Source organism: Piliocolobus tephrosceles, chromosome 1 (assembly GCF_002776525.5).
Source record: "Piliocolobus tephrosceles isolate RC106 chromosome 1, ASM277652v3, whole genome shotgun sequence".
NCBI lineage: Eukaryota > Metazoa > Chordata > Mammalia > Primates > Cercopithecidae > Piliocolobus > Piliocolobus tephrosceles.
The window spans coordinates 4,753,054-4,769,480 of record NC_045434.1 but is presented as its reverse complement, the minus strand read 5'-3'; the positions used below and the strand labels follow the sequence as shown (position 1 = coordinate 4,769,480).

Below are 16,427 nucleotides of genomic sequence, written 5' to 3'. Positions count from 1 at the left end.
TATATAATCAAGTTTAACTGACTAAAATACAAAATTATTGTTAAAATAATACTGAAAATCTCTAAAGGAATAAATTAAAAATAGTGGAGGAAAAAAATGTCAAATTTAGTTTCCCCTAGTATTTCAATGAATGTTTTCAAGAGTACGGTTAATTACTACCATCACAAATCCTCATTCAGTGAATCTAACTTGTTATAAATACAGGGAAAAATAAAAAAATAGAGGGTACTACTAGTGAATGTAGTACTTTTCATAAATGTACAGGCAAACAGATTACCAGACATGTGAAGAAAACACCACCCAAAAGAGAACTGTAACAAATTGAAAGAGTTATTCAAAGAGGAGAAAAAAATGTGAAGTCTATGCAGTGTCCCAATATTAAAGCTTACATCTATAAGATAAAAGCAGATAACTATGAACTAGAAAAAGTTCCCAGAAATATAAAGTAACAGCTGAAATAAACAAATCAGTAAAGGGCTGGAAGAAAAAGTAAAAGAAATCTCCCATTTAAAAAAAGAAGAGAGAGAAAAGGAAAAGACATAGAAAATGAAAGAAAAATTATACTGAAGCTCCAGAAAAATAAAAACAGAGAAGATACAAGGAAAGAAGTAATCAAAGAATTATAGAAGATTTCCCAGAATGAAAGAAAAACCTAAACTTTCATATTCAAAGGGTTCACCAACATTTACAGGATGAATATAAAAAGGACTACAGCCTGTAGTCCTACCTCGGAGAGGCTGAGGCAGGAGGATCTTGCGTACAGGGGTTCAAATCCAGTCTGGGCAACACAACAAGACTATCTCTAAAAAAATAAATTTTTAATTTCAAAAATAAATAACAATTTTAACAAGAATTGTAACTCATCCTCCTTAAATTTTATAATTCCAAGGAGAAGGAGTCATCAACACAAAAAGCTTCTAGAGAATAAAATCAAGTTACCTACAAAGAAATGGTTCATATTAGCATCAAATCCCTTATCAGTAAAACTGATTACTAAAAGGCAGCGGAATGAATGCAACCTTCAAAATTCTAAAGAATTATTTTAAACTTGAATTCTGTATCCAGCCAATGTATGTATCAGGTGTGAAAGTGAAAAAGACATTTTCAAACATTATATTGACAAGCACCCACACACATTCCTCCCGAAAAAGTTACTTCAGGAAGTACTCTAGAGAATGGTACAACAAATCGAAAATGGAAAGATGTAAGATCTAAGAAAGTATAGAATTTGTCCAAGAATTAAATCAAATAACATGATGTTAGTTGAGCATCATATCCAAAAAAAAGTAACTTCATACTAGAATTTCAACAAACAGTACAATTAAAAAGCTGGACAACCAGGTGACATAATGAAGGTATGAACTCTTCTACCAACAGGAGGCAAATGTGGCAATTAGAAAATACAGGATGTGAGCTGAGATTGCACCAATGCACTCCAGCCTGGGTGACAGAGCAAGACTCCATCTTAAAAAAAAAAAAAAAAAAACACAGAAAATACAGAAAAAGGACCTGGTGCGGTGGCTCACACCTGTAATCCCAGCACTTTGGGAGGCCAAGGCAGGCAGATCACGAGGTCAGGAGATCGAGACCATCCTGGCTAACTCAGTGAAACCTCGTCTCTACTGAAAATACAAAAAATTAGCCAGGCATGGTGGCAGGTGCCTGTAATCCCAGCTACTTGGGAGGCTGAGGCAGGACAATCGCTTGAACCCAGGAGGTGGAGTTTGCAGTGAGCCGAGATCACGCCACTGCATTCCAGCCTGGGCGACAAAACGAGACTCTGTCTCAAAAAAAATAAAATAAAAATAAAGAAAATCCAGGAAAAATAGCCACAGTCCAAACTAGAAACCAAATTAAAGTATGGCAGCTCTGGAGTACAAAAAGAGTATAAGAAATTCATTTGTTCTCCATTAAGAACACATGGACACAAGGAGGGGAACATCACACACCAGGGCCTGTCGGGGGTGGGGGGCAAGGTAAGGGAGAGCATTAGGACAAATACCTAATGCATGGGGGGCTTAAAACCTAGGTGATAGGTTGACAGGTGCAGCAAACCACCATGGCACATGTATACCTATGTAGTAAACCTGCACGTTCTGCACATGTATCCCAGAACTTAAAGTAAAATAAAATAAAATAAATCCATTTGCTCTCTAAGAATCTCATCATACCACTTTGTTTAACCGTATTATTTATATAATGTAATATTTTAACTGCTTTTCAGAATCAGCAAGTATAACTATTATAAATCTTGACATATAAAACAAATGTTATAGTTGACAAACTAGAAAGAGAATGTGAGGAATTCAACAGAAAGATGAGGAGGAAAGCTAATTTTTTTTTACAAATTATGAAGTGACAAGTTGAGAGACAATGTCTGAACACTCTAAAGTTAACTGTCAAACAGCTGTAAGTTTAATCATAAAGGCAACCAAAAAATAAATAAAAGGAAGATGGTAGAATCAGTATCAAAAGTTAAATCCTTCTATTTTTCACAATAGGGAGATATTAGGTTACTGAAGGTTAAAGTTTACTATATTAAAAATTGGCATAATGATAAGATTAAAAACAGGAAAAAATCATTCTAAAATTATTATCTCTGACAAAGGAGGTAGAACAGATAGGGAGTAGATTTTTATTTTTCAGTTTATACCTTTGTGTATTATTCAAATTCTTATGTTTATGCGACTATTCATCTCAAAATAAACACATACACATTATTAGAACCCCTCTTCCTGATTACTACAGGAAAAATGATGGGAAATTCTTATTCATTTTTTTTCCATAATGCATGGGCTAAATACTTTCTATTATGGTATTTCAAAGATATAATTAATTAAAGAGACTCAAGAATCATCCTAAATCCTTGATAAACATGTGGAGATAGCAACAGCTTACACTGTTAGAACTGTCAAAATACATCCACATCCATCATCTCATTTAACCCTCAAAACAATCTCGTGAAAGCAGATTTTAGAGATAAGTAAAACTCAAAAAGGTTCAAGTGATTTGCCATCCCCCTCCAAAAAAGGTAGGAAAATAATATAAATATGATTAAAAAGTAAACCAGAAAAGCCTTTATAAAGCACTAAAATCTGAAAATGCTTTCCTAATTTATAACAGGAGAATGACATTGAAAGAAATTACACTTGACAATACAAATGGTCAGGCACATCGGAAAAGAGCTGGGCAGTTTGTTAAACATATACTTCTTATAAAGTTAAAAATACACTTACCCAGCAATATCATTCCTAGGTTATTACCCAAGACAAATGAAAACACATTACACAAAGACATGAACTCAAATGTCCAGACTCTATTCATACTAACCAAAAGCTAGAAGCAGCCCAAATGTCCACAAGTGATTAACAGATAAACTGTGATATATCCAGACCATAACTACTACTCAACCATAAAAAAAAACTAATGATACACAAGACATGGATGAATATTAAAAGTATTATGCTATGTAAAAGAAATCAGCCACAAAATAACTATGTATTGCATGAGTCCATTTATATGAAATTCTAGAAAAGCAATTATAGTAACAGCAGATAAAGTGGTTGCCAGGGTTAAGGGATGAGGACTGGGCTGCAAAGGGAGAATAAAGAACTTCTTGGGGTAATGAAAATAACCACTATATCACGATCAGAGTGTTTGTTACACTACTGTATATATCTGGCAAAACTCATCAAATTATAACTTTACATTGCTTAATTTTATTACAGAAGTTACAATTCAATAAGGCTCATTTAAAAAATAATTCATAATCACATTTAACTATGACAACAGCTTTTCAGCATAGGTATTTACTACAGACCATCAAAGAATATTAAAATCAATATTTAGGAGGGAACTTTTAACCATGCAGTAGATACACAGGAACTAAAAAGTTCTGAGAATGGAACAGTCCTCATCCTACTCAACTTGGCCATGTGGGTAAACAGTAGTTGCCTAGCAACTAATGTAAACTCTAAATTTCTAATAAATACATTGACCACAAAAGCAGGTGATCTCACAGATGATAAACCAAGCTTTACATAGAAGGGTTCTTCCTTTAATAATAAAAAATAATAATGTGCTTAAGTTATTTATCTAAAGTAGGAGTAAACAAGGTATACTAAACTTAGATAATGAAAAATAAAAATATGAAATTAAACATAAACATACACACACACAAAATCCTTGTCCTCGTCTGGCCTTTTACGTCAGGACTTTACTTACCTAATTTATGGGATTAATCCATGAATTTGTGGGTGAATCCTTTCCCCTTTTCTACTTTAAGCCACTCCTATACAGCCATTCAAACTGGCTTAATTCTCTTATTTACATGTGATTAAATGCATACAGGATAGTACTTTTACATATATTAAACGATTCTAAAGGTATCTCTCCAGATTATAGAACCGGTAGACACCACAGAAAAATACAACACTTTCTGTAACATGCATACACACAACATACCAGAAACTCAAACCTAACTAGATTATAAATGTTCAAAATCAAGAATTACAAAGAAATCCCTTAATAACAAGCAAATTCCTAACACACATGTTAAATATATCATTTCTCTCTTACTAGACATAGCATGTCACAGTTTAACAGCATCAGAAAAAAGATCAACTTCTAAGACGTCACTCACTGCTAGCACTCGTACCAACCGTATTATTTTTGGTTTATGGAGCACTTACCCCTCTTCTGAACCCAACCTTCTTTCACAATGGTAACATCGCTCATGATGACTCCCCTCTGAGCCCCCAACTTGGAGAAATGGTACTTTGTGATATCAGCTTTAGGGTTTGGATTCTCTGCTGCTGCTGCCCTTCCCACTCTCTAGTGATGACTCAGCCTGGAAGGAAGTATTGAAGAAAGAATTTCTTTTTTTTCCATTCTTGCAACTCACAGAGCAATAACAAACAACTAATTCTTTGTAAATGTCTTCAACTGGCCTGACCTCACATAAAAGTCTAGCTCTTCAAACTGGGGAACTTATTTGTTAAATAGTTCTACAATGAATGCACTTCCCTAGTCTTGTGACCAATTTCAAATGATAGTGAAACTTTTAACCTAAGAGGTTGCAACAAAAGTCTTAAGAAAACCAGTCACGCCTACCCAAATAATACAGAAAATTTGTTTGGTGATGTGTATTTGGGGTAAAGAGGGAAGAGAATAAAAGTTAATAGCCCTAATTGTGGATACTTTGTTGTTGTTGTTGTTGTTTTGAAACGGAGTCTTACTCTATCCCAGGCTGGAGTGCAGTGGCGCAATATCTGCTCACTGCAACCTCCGCCTCCCAGGTTCAAGCGATTCTTCTGCCTCAGCCTCCTAAGCAGCTGGGACTATAGGTGTGTGCCACAACACCTGGCTAATTTTTGTATTTTTAGTAGAAATGGGGTTTCACCATATTGGCCAGGCTAGTCTCGGACTCCTGACCTCGTGATCCACCCACCTCAGCCTCCCAAAATGCTGGGATTACAGGCGTGAGCCACCACACCCGGTAGTGAAAACTTTAACTGATACAAAATGCTCAATCATCATTTATGTATTCTTACTCTGCCTGTTCCAAGAAATATTTTAGGGAGATTAAAAAATAATTGATTTCATACTATGTACTTATAAAGTAAAGTGAAACAAAGGGAATATGAAAATAGAAAAAAATATTGAGTATTCAAGATGTGCCAAGAACCGTTACAGGTGCTTGCATCTATTACTCTTATGTGATCTTGATAACCTTATGATCATACTATTAATTCCATTTCACAGATAAGGAAACTGAGGCTCACACAGATAAAGCAACTTGCTCCATTTCAACACACCTAGTAAATGTGGAGCCAAGATCTGAAACCAGGCTATCTGACTCCAGAGCCTGCATTCCAAAACTATATTGCCTTAAGATAAAAAGAAGTCAGAGTAAAGGCATACATATTGGGGAAAGATAAGTCACAAATCTGGCATGGAGTTCTTGGGAAGACAATGCAAATAATACAATAGGTTTTCCTATTCACAGTATCCAAAAAAAAATTTTTTTGAGATGGGGTTCCCCCCCATCATCCAGGCTAGAGTACAGTGGCACAATCATAGCTCACTGCAGCCTCCACTGGGGCTCCAGCAATCCTCCCACCTCAGCCTCCTAAGTAGCTGAACTACAAGCAGGCATCACCATGCCTGGCTAATTTTTTTAAAAAATTTTTGTAGAGATGGGGTCCCCCTATATTGTCCACGCTACAACAAATGTTTTTAAAAAAGGAAAAAGTTCCTCAGAAGAAATACAACTTTTCCTGGGACAAAAATCAAATTTATCCCATGGGTCTTCTTCATAAGATGTATGCAGGAAAGTCCTCAAAAACATCCTCCCATATACAGCAATGAGTTTTACAGGGTCATTGCTTATTGTCGCTCTCAAACTAAAAAGGAAAATGCCAACATGACATTAGTAAATCCATTTGCACCAAAGGGGACCAAAAAATGTGGTCCAGGTACACCAGTATTACGTGGTCAAGAATCATATGGCATAAATTTTAGATAACTAGAAAAATGGATAGATGGACTACACAAACATACTCTCTCAACTTGGGTTGTGATAAATGATATACAGCAGTTCAGTTCAGTGTTAGACTCCTAACCTAGTGCTAAATTAGATTACAGGTCTTTCTTCAATGCAAATTAAGTGTGGAGCCTAACCATTTAGCAGTCAGGGATCAAGACTAAACATTCTCTATATAGCCTGACTAAATAAACTGACAAAAGCTATGTAGCTGAAAGCAAGACCACCAGCCTCACGTATTATGAGGTCACAGGCAGAACCTATAGGCAAGGCTGAGACTCCTCAAAATCACCATGAGTCTGTTGCTGTAGAGCAAAAAGGGATATTAGCTTGTAATCCCAGCACTTTGGGAGGCCAAGGCAGGAGGATTACTTACGTCCAGGAGTTCAAGGCAAACCTGGGCAACAAAGTGAGACTATGTCCATACAAGAAAAAAAAAAAAAAAAAAAGAAAAAAAAGAAAATTTTAAAATGAGCTGGGCATCAAGGCATGCACCTGCAGTCCCCGCTGCTGGGGAGGCTGAGGTGGGAGAAATCACTTGAGCCCAGAAGTTTAAGGCTGCAGTGAGCTACGACTGCACCACCACACTCCAGCCTGGGCAATAGAGCAAGACCCTGTCTCTTTAAAAAAAAAAGGGGGGGGTGGAGATATTAGAATCTGGAAGTATTTTCCCAAAATACATTTGTTTGACAGAATACTAAATTAGAGAAATTCTAGAAAAATAATGAAAATAAAGATGAAAAAGAGAAATTCTGTGGGCTAGTAAGTGGGAAATTCCACAAATCATATTCTCTTGAAACGTCACTATTGGCATATTAAAGGTTCTAAAAGAAATATGTATAACTTTATCTCAGCAAAGCCTAAATTTATTACTGTCATAGGAAATGGCCACATAATAAGACTTATTTCACCACACACGTTAAAAAGAAAAGCCAAAAAACCTTCAATAAATAATCTAAACATAATTTTAATGTGATGTAACATCCTAAAGAATCCAACATGGCCAACTGCCTACATAATATAGAGCTACATAACTGAAAGGGTTAACTACTTACACTGCATAAAGAATTATAAGTCAAATGCCAGCAGACACTGGTGCATGATATCTCTAGAAGAGCTGCACTGTAGCCCTTCTCTTTGGTAATACTTGTAGCAAGGGGCTCAACATCTATTAAGGCCATTCTTGGTTTTTTACTATAAAACTACATAACATGAGTAAAAGACAATTCAGATCTTACTATTCTTAGAGTGGAAATGATAGAGAGATCAGGGTAATAATTAGTAATAACAAAAAATAATATATATCCAATAAACATATATAAAATACATACTTTCCTATCAAAATGGCTTGTATTATGGTATCTTTTTAAAGAACACTAAAAAAAATTTACAAAATTGATTCTGTATTTCGAAGTGAACATTTTATTATCAGAATGTTAAAGCTGGAGCAACCCTCATTTTATAGTTGAAGAAACAGAGACCAAGACAGATGAAGTAACTTGCCCAAAATGAAACAGTCACCAAATGGCCAACCAGGACCAGACAATCAGGCATATGCTCTTTCCACTCACATTACTTCTTCAGTATTAAACAGTACACTGAAATATCCAGACCAACCCAAAAATCAATGAATTTTGTTTTGTAACGAAACTGTTTCTAAAAATTAGTGTTTTAGATAAATGTTTTTATCAGCGCTCATATGTGTAAGATTAAACTGTGAAAATGTATGTTAAATCAACAGGACAGAATTTATAATCTTCATCAGAGGCAGTGAACCCAAGCATACATTATAGAGATGGCTTTACCCATTTTCACTTAAAACTATTATCAAATATTACCCATAATTTTCAGCTTTAAAAATTGCCCCTGGGTCTTTACTGGCTAAAATGATACATTCTTTGAAAATAACTTAAAAGATGTCACAGGTACACTACTCTGGAATTATGGTAAGTTAGAAATAAACAGTTCTACTGACTAGTAAGCAGCAAACCATGTTCTTTAATTTTCCTATAGCGGCAACACTCCTGCACAACAGCATATACACTGTCCCATTCAGTATTCCATATTAACTAAAAACACTAATCCACAAGACGAGCAGGAACTTTGTCATCTGTTTCCTAGGGTAGACAAAAGTTCACCTCCTTCTATATTCCTAACTGTTCTACAAGTGTGTTCCATCCAACAAACTATAACAAAATTGGGTTTTTCTTTTAAGCTTATTGCATTAAAGATTTCATTGCTAATTTTTCCCATTCTTATAAAGTTTCACACAAAATTCTTGACAGATTCCATTTAGATTTTACTCCTAAAACAGTTACACAAAAGGTATCTTCATTCAGAACTGCTTGAGAATTTGATAATAGTAATAGTATTGGAATGTCATTTTATAATTTACAAAACATTTTGCATATTTTACTTCATTCAATCACATTATAATTTAGTAAAGCAATTTGACACTGCCTAGCACTTACACAATGCTGGCAAATATGGAATAAATGAACGAGTGGATGAATGATGAAGATGCGGCCTTAGATAACTAACAAAGAACAGGCTATGCAAACAAATATAAATCAGTAGAAAGAATGGTCTTAAGCCATCTTAAAAATGAAACTGAATTGAAACATTAAAGAAGCACCTATATATAAATAATTAAAATTATAATACTCTGCCCTATTCCTTAAGGTATGTTTCCTATAGACCTCCATTAATTATAAGGACTAGAACACAATAAACGTATCCCTTTTTTCCTGATAGCTTTTCACCATTTTTGTTGAGATCAAGTTTCAACTTCAAACAAAACCACCATCAATACTATAAATACATATCAATATATTATCAATGTATCGATATATATTATAGCATTAAGCTAACCAAAATGATCAATTATGGGAAGAAAAATGGGAAAGAATGGCATATTTTCTTAATGATACTTTTAAGAATTTGTAAAAGACACATTTGCTTGTAGTAACCAGCCATTCAATTTTAAGCAAAAAGTAAATTTCAAATATCTTTTGAAAATATTAACTCAAAAAAATATGTAACATACATATACTTATTCAGTCAATAAATTATGTATTGATTGTCTACTCCATGACAAGGACTATTACAGGTTGGTAAGAAAAACTAACTGGTTTCTTTAAAAATCTTGTCCAAACTTGTAACTTATCAAAGAGCTTTCACATATATCAATTCATTTGACTCTAAAAAACACATCTGTGCTGTAGCTATTACAGCCACAATTTTGAACCTGTGACCAACCAATAACATTACATCCCCTAGTTACAATAAGTTAGCAATAAATAAAAGGAGGGACTACCTGCAAGTCTTCCATCAATTTGCTATGTTTTCTACCAAGTAACACAATATGAACTCTCAAAAACATGTAATTAATATTTGCAAATAGTTCTGAAGATTTTTTCTGTATCAGATTTTTCAAAAGTCCAAAAAGTAAAACATTTTTAAATAAATTAAAAATTAAATATAACTAAGGCATCACAAATGAAATAACAGAAGAGTAAAAGTAGGTTTACATAAAGTTAAAAGGCTCCCAACTATTTTTTTTACGAATAAGGACAAAATTCATAGGTTAATAATTTCCTATAAGTGAATTTCTAAGTTAAAAGCCAGAATACAATTCAATAATACAACTTTCTCTAAACTCTTTGTAATTAATACTATGTGGAATATATTTGCTTCCTACAATTTTTTAATATTATTTATGTATGATAGCCAAACTGAATTAGTAATGGACATCTGAAGTTCAAATACAACAGAATGTTGCTAGTTGGAAAAACAAATGATGGTCAAGGGTAACCACAATATAATTCTATGGCATTTTCTGATTTCAAGAAGTGAAACTAATATATACCATAATAAATACATAAGGCTATATCAAACTTTTAGAAGGATATGAGGGACAAGAAACATTCTGAAATGTAAAGGAAATTCAAGGTAATTTGCTCTGTACTTCAAATAATTCCAAGGCAGTCTGTCCCTATTTTCAGAGTTGTTATCCTGTTAAAAAAAAAACATATCATATACAGAAAGTGAGCCACATAAACAATATACTTTGGATATCTTTTCTAAAGAGCACTTTGTGGGATTTTCTTAAAGCTCTTTCTATAGATAACTTCCCTGAGGTTCAGAATATGGCAAAATACCTGAATAGGCAAAATTTCCAACTTTCAAACAACATATCAGTTCTTCCAAACTGCCAATTCTGAAAAATCGATTTTATTAACTTTAAAACATTTCTACAAAAACATGAAGCATTTTCCTGGCCGTTTCCCTACTCCTGTTTAGGGCATCTGAGTGCCATTTCAATCAACACGATTATTAAAAATAAAAAAGCAACCTGTACTGCGTGATATACTTAATATTTTAATTTGAAACTAATAGAAAAATGCTTATTAGATTCCTGTTTCACCTAAATCACTGAACAAGCTATTGATAAATTATTCCCTCCATTTCTCATGTAAAGTGGAGGCTGCCTCTATGTGAAGGCATCTATAATACCACAGACAGGTTGGGGACTGCTACTAAAAGAACTTCAGGTGGCCAGGCATGGTGGCACACGCCTGTAATCCTAGCACTTTGGGAGGCTGAGGTGGGCAGATCACTTGAGCCCAGGAGTTCACAACCAGCCTGGGCAACATGGCAAAACCCCATCCCTACCAAAAATACAAAAATTAGCTGGAAGTGGTGGCAAGCACCTGCAGTCCCAGCTACTCAGGAGGTTGAGGTGGGAGGAGCATCTGAACCCAGGAAATCTAGGCTGTGCTGAGTGGTGACCGTGCCTGGGTGACACAGCACAGTGAGAACCTGTCTCAAAACAAAAAAAGAATTTGGTTGCACAGTTGGTCATATTTTTCTAATATACATGTAAAACAATTTTAAAATTTGTCTTGGGACACTAATTATAAATTTTTTAAAATACATACATATAAAATGCAATTGATATGTGGTCCATTAAATACCAAGAATCAGCTTGACAGAATTTACCCCCAGATTAAACTGAGCTAATCAATAGGTATGGAATCCTGTAACAAGGTTCATCACAATGGTGCATTAGGAAGAGCACCAGAAAGACCAAGAAACTTGAGTCTCTGCCCCACCCAGAGTGATGCTGTATAAGGTCACTTTAATTATCTGTGCCTCAGTTTCCTGAGCCATAAAAATAAAAGTGTAGCATTAGATGAACTCGGAATAGCTTTATAGCTCTTCCAGAGCTAATATTTATGACTCTGCAAGTTAAAATCTACAGAGTATCTACGTCATATATAGATGGCATCATAAGTGAAAGACGTGATTATACATACATAGTTCATGTCCTCAAAAGTTTTATAATTAGAAGATAAAACATTCAAACAGCATTTCAACTAAGACAAAATTGGGGCTAAGCTCCGTTATTGGAAAAATACTATCCTCCTTTCCCTCCCATCTTTTAGTCCCCCAAATATAGTCAGAGGCTTTCTTATCTAATATAGATTCCAATATAAAATCCTCCTAAAATCTGTCTTGGCAATCTCCCTAATTATAAATTGTTTAAATCCATCCAGATATATAGGAATTATCTAATATAGGGAAGAAGAATTCTCATTTGAAATTCTAGTGTTTTCTTCTAGTAAATCTTTTTACTCTCCCCTCATAATATTTAGAAATGAGAAATATCTGTAGTTGGTGATAGGGTACTGAAAAGAAACAGAACTAAAAAAACACATCAACAAGTCAAGAAGCATATATTAATTTTATCTACCCATTAGTATTCAAGGATTACTTGGCAAAGAAAATGAGTTTACATCTAATCTGATGAAAGACTATGATGCTATAATAAAGTATGTAAACATTTGAGGTATCTAATTTGGCATGTTAAACAAATGAAAGGGGATGTTAATGGGCCAGTCAATACACTTTTATTAACTTGATGCTATGGAAATTATTGTACCAAATTATGCAAATTTAGAATTGTCACTGTTAAGTCTAATAATAGGTACAAACAAGAAAAACACTAAAAGTGTTGCAGAATTAGGAAAGTTTAAATAACAGGTATTTTTAGAATGCCACAGTAAGTTTTTCTTACGTGAAAATCACTTTCAAAAGTGTAGCAGGGGTTGTTTGAAAGATTAAATGAATACAGGTAAAGCACATATCACAGTGCCTGGCACATGGCAACTGCTCACCAGGCATTGGTTAGCAATAACTCTAAACTGAATCTAATCCTATCACATGTAAAAGATCAGGACAAAGTATTTGTTGTCAGAAGATTCAGGACTATCTTTCCAAAAGAAGGTATGCTGTGTGACCAGGATTTAAAATACTGATGCAGACGCTGAAACCTGGAGGAACACAAACCTTCTAACAAAAATTGTGTGTATTATTAATGCATATTAACTTAAAAATAAAAATGCAAGTCAGATCACAAGACTGATTTGCTCAAAACAAAATGAAAATGGTTTTGCAGTTCTTGCATTTTGTTGCTCAAATCTAAGATAGTCTTAAATTTTTCTTTTTAACATTTTAAAACTTAATCACACTATAAAAACAAGCTCCTATCAAATCATGCTAAACATCCAATTAACAGTGGTTAACAGTGATTGCCTTATCTTCCCAAGGACAAATTCTTGAACTAAAAGATGTAGTAACAAAAGAAAGCATGGCTATCTTTTCATGAAAATACACAAAGTTTAAGTAAAGGCTAAACTTCCACAAAATCAATTTGTAAAACAGGTTCCTCATTTTAAAGAAACCCAGACAGCTGGAAATTTCCACTGAATTTTTATGAGAAAATTTCTCACATGTTTACATCATAAAGCTACAGTTTAAAAAATAGGTCCTTACTTTCCACAAGACTCTACCCTAAGTTCATTTGTTCCCTAGTAAGTTTAATCAACACGTTTATTTAGATTTGCAATGATTCTGAAAACAAATTCCTTCTGACAGCGATTTTCTGAATGAAATGTAAATATTAAAAGTTTTTAATTAAACCAGCACAGTTCACACTCCAGTATTTGTTAAAAATAATCTTATTTAAAATATTTTACATCTATAAAATTTTTAAAAAGTCCAAAGCAGAACCTTAAAAGTACTATGATATATACAACTTAGAATCAATGACAAGATTATCAAGCCAAAAATTAATTTTAAATTGGATAACAATTCACTCAAGTAATAATTATGGAAAGAAAACCAAATGAATACAAATAATAATTTCATAATTTTTGCAGGATTACTTTGGACTGTTTTTAAAATGCTAAGAAAACATGCTGCAAATCCACAATACAAACACACATCTGGAAACTAAAACCCTACATTCATCTAAATTTCAACATTGTCTCATTCATGTAATATTTGTCCTCCCTCACTTTAAAATTGGAACAAGCCAATCAAAGATATTGGGGTCAACCCCAGTAAGGAAAACAAGAAGATCTTCAAGTACTATCTCCCTGTAAACTTTCAAGTACAATCTCTTTGGTAAACTTTCCAAGTCAAGATAATGTACTGGCAAAAGGAAAACAATTACAGTCCGGATATATATCTTGCATGTGATTGTGCATTAAATCATAAACCTTGGAAAACTAGTAATTTAGTAGTAAGTTGCTATTTTAATTATAAAATATTTTCATATTTTAGACAACCACCTCCTGGAATGTTTGTATTCGTTTATATATATTTTGCAAGTGATACTCGAGTTCTGAAGACTAGTGTTCATTTCCTACACCACCTTTGTTAGACTCTTCCACCTTCGGTTTCCTAAGTAAATATATAAGCTAAACCAATGAGTTTCACTCATTTGTCAGTTTCAACCACTGACAAAACCCAGTGGTTGCCTAGTGATTTATAGTACTAAAAGAGATATACGACCATGCTTTACCAAATATGGAACACGTCTAAACTGTTGACTTGAGACAACTGTCAATGTATTAACTACAAAAAGCCATTATATCTTCAGCCTCAACTAAAATCAAAATGTGAACATTTTATTAGAGCTAGAAATTACCCAATACAGATACATAGGTTTCACTGTTGACTTTCTATTTGGAAACTTCATCAACTGCAAACTACGAGGCTTTCAACCAAAATGCCACACTGGTGAAATGAGTTGGTTTTATTTTCATAACAACATTATTTTGATGGAAGAAATGTGAGCATCCCAGCTTTGACTTATGGGTAAGCATTTCCTCTGCTTTCAGAACATAAACAGTAAATACCGGTATTGGAAAAACCTGGCCCCAACGAGATTCTTTATCTCTAGGCTAACTGCAGATTCCCGGGAAATCCCAAACAAGGGGCGACCCCGCCTCGGCGTCAGGGTCAACACAGCAACCAGCTAGACTTCAACTTTGGGCTCTGAAGGACCCCACCGGCATCATGGCTGATGCAGACCGATGCGCCGGAGGAGGTGGACAAGGAAGAGGCTGGTTTGTTTACTTGCAGCCAGCTCTGCCGCCGCCGCCAGCAGCGACAGCATCACTGGATCAGCCAAACCCAGCATCTTCCGCACATTTCTATTCTTAGCACACAACTCCCAAGCGGATCAAAACCCCACTACTATTAAAAACACAGAGAAGCACGTTACCCAGCTCCCACACACACCCCCCCCCCCCCCCCCCCCCGCCGTCTTTTCCTGCGCGCCAGTGGCAGGGAAGGGTGGGGAAAGGAAGGAGACCCCAGGGACGCCTGTGCATCCTCGCCTTCACCCCACCCCACGCGCAGACAGCCTCAGCGCCAGGGCGCGCGGCAGACGGCTCCCTCCCCCCAACCCAAACACACTGACACCGGCGCTCCACGCGTTATATAACCTCGCCGCCGCCCCTGGTCCAGGCGGGTGCCCCCTCCCCACGCCGCGCGGCCCGGACGGGGAGGGGAGAGGGGAAGGAGCGAGAGTTGCGCAGAGACTGGAGGCGCCGGGCCGGGGCAGCCCAGACACAGACGGTACCGCTAGGCCGGGAACACCCCTCCCCCGGCCCGCTGCGCACCGCCGCCCCCCCCTTCCCCCGGAAAGCTGGGGGTATCGGTGTCAACCGCGCTGGGCATCCCCCGGCCTCCACTCCCACACCCACGCCCGAAGCCTCCGGTGACCCAGCCCCCGCCCACGCCCCCGGCGCGGTGACAACCCAGAAGCCCCCGCCTCACCCCACCCCGCCGCCATCCCCCGCCTGAGGGAGGCAGGGAGGGAGGACCGGGGCCCGGGGTCCGGAGGGAGTGGAGGCCAGGTGGGGAGGGGGCGAGGTGGGGGGCGGTGGCTGTTACCTGCAAAGGCGGCGGCGGTGGCGGCCCCGCAGCTGCTCGGGCGGCGGCGGAGGATGGAGCCGGGGGGGGCGGGGGGAGGAGAGGGGGCGACTCGGGGGTCCCCCCTCCCTCCTCCTCCCCTCCTGTCCTCCCCCCACCCCACAGAGCCTCTGGCCTCCTGGAGCCCGGTGCGGCCGGCGGGAGGGCAAGCGAAGGGCTGCAGGGGAGGGAGGGAGGGAGCCGGCCGGGCCGGGCCGCGGAGCTGGAGCGGGAGGCGGCGGCGGCGGCGGCGGCGGGAGGGGGAGGGAGGAGAGAGGGCGGCGGCGGGGAGAGGAGGAGGCGGAGACTCTACATGGGAATCGGATATCGGCTACAAATTCATCACCAGAAAACACCGCTCGGGCGGGGGCCGGGTCACGCCGGCGGGGCGGCGGCTCTGGGCCCCGGGGCGCGCCCGGCGCGGGGAGGGGGTCTGCGGCCTCCTCCCGGGCTGCGCCTCGCTGAGGGGACCCCCGCCGCCTCCCCGCCCCCTCCTTCCTCCCGCTCGGGGCCGCCGCCGATCGGTTCTCGCCGCCGCCGCGGGGCTTGTTGTTGACTTTGAGGAAAACTCCTGACGTCAGGGGCTGGCTCTCGGCGACTGGCGGGAGCGGCTTCC

At 37.7% G+C, this 16,427-nt stretch overlaps 1 protein-coding gene across 8 annotated transcripts in view; it reads right to left on the bottom strand.

The window, feature by feature from the left end:
- Positions 1-15,993, bottom strand: part of AKT3 (AKT serine/threonine kinase 3) — a 373,403-nt gene extending 357,410 nt beyond the window's left edge. For 7 of the 8 annotated variants that reach the window (XR_002732370.3, XM_023216163.3, XM_023216166.2 and 4 more), the window contains exons 1-2: positions 15,794-15,933; positions 4,692-4,849 (exon numbers count right to left, since the gene is read on the bottom strand). Coding sequence is in view for 7 of the 8 variants with exons in the window: in XM_023216163.3 (XP_023071931.1) it covers positions 4,692-4,737 (46 nt within the window). In the remaining variant the exon portion in view is untranslated. Of the gene's footprint in view, positions 1-4,691; positions 4,850-15,793 lie in introns of all 8 variants that reach the window. The other variant, XM_023216162.2, reaches the window with a different exon arrangement.
- Between the last annotated feature and the right edge of the window lie 434 nt (positions 15,994-16,427).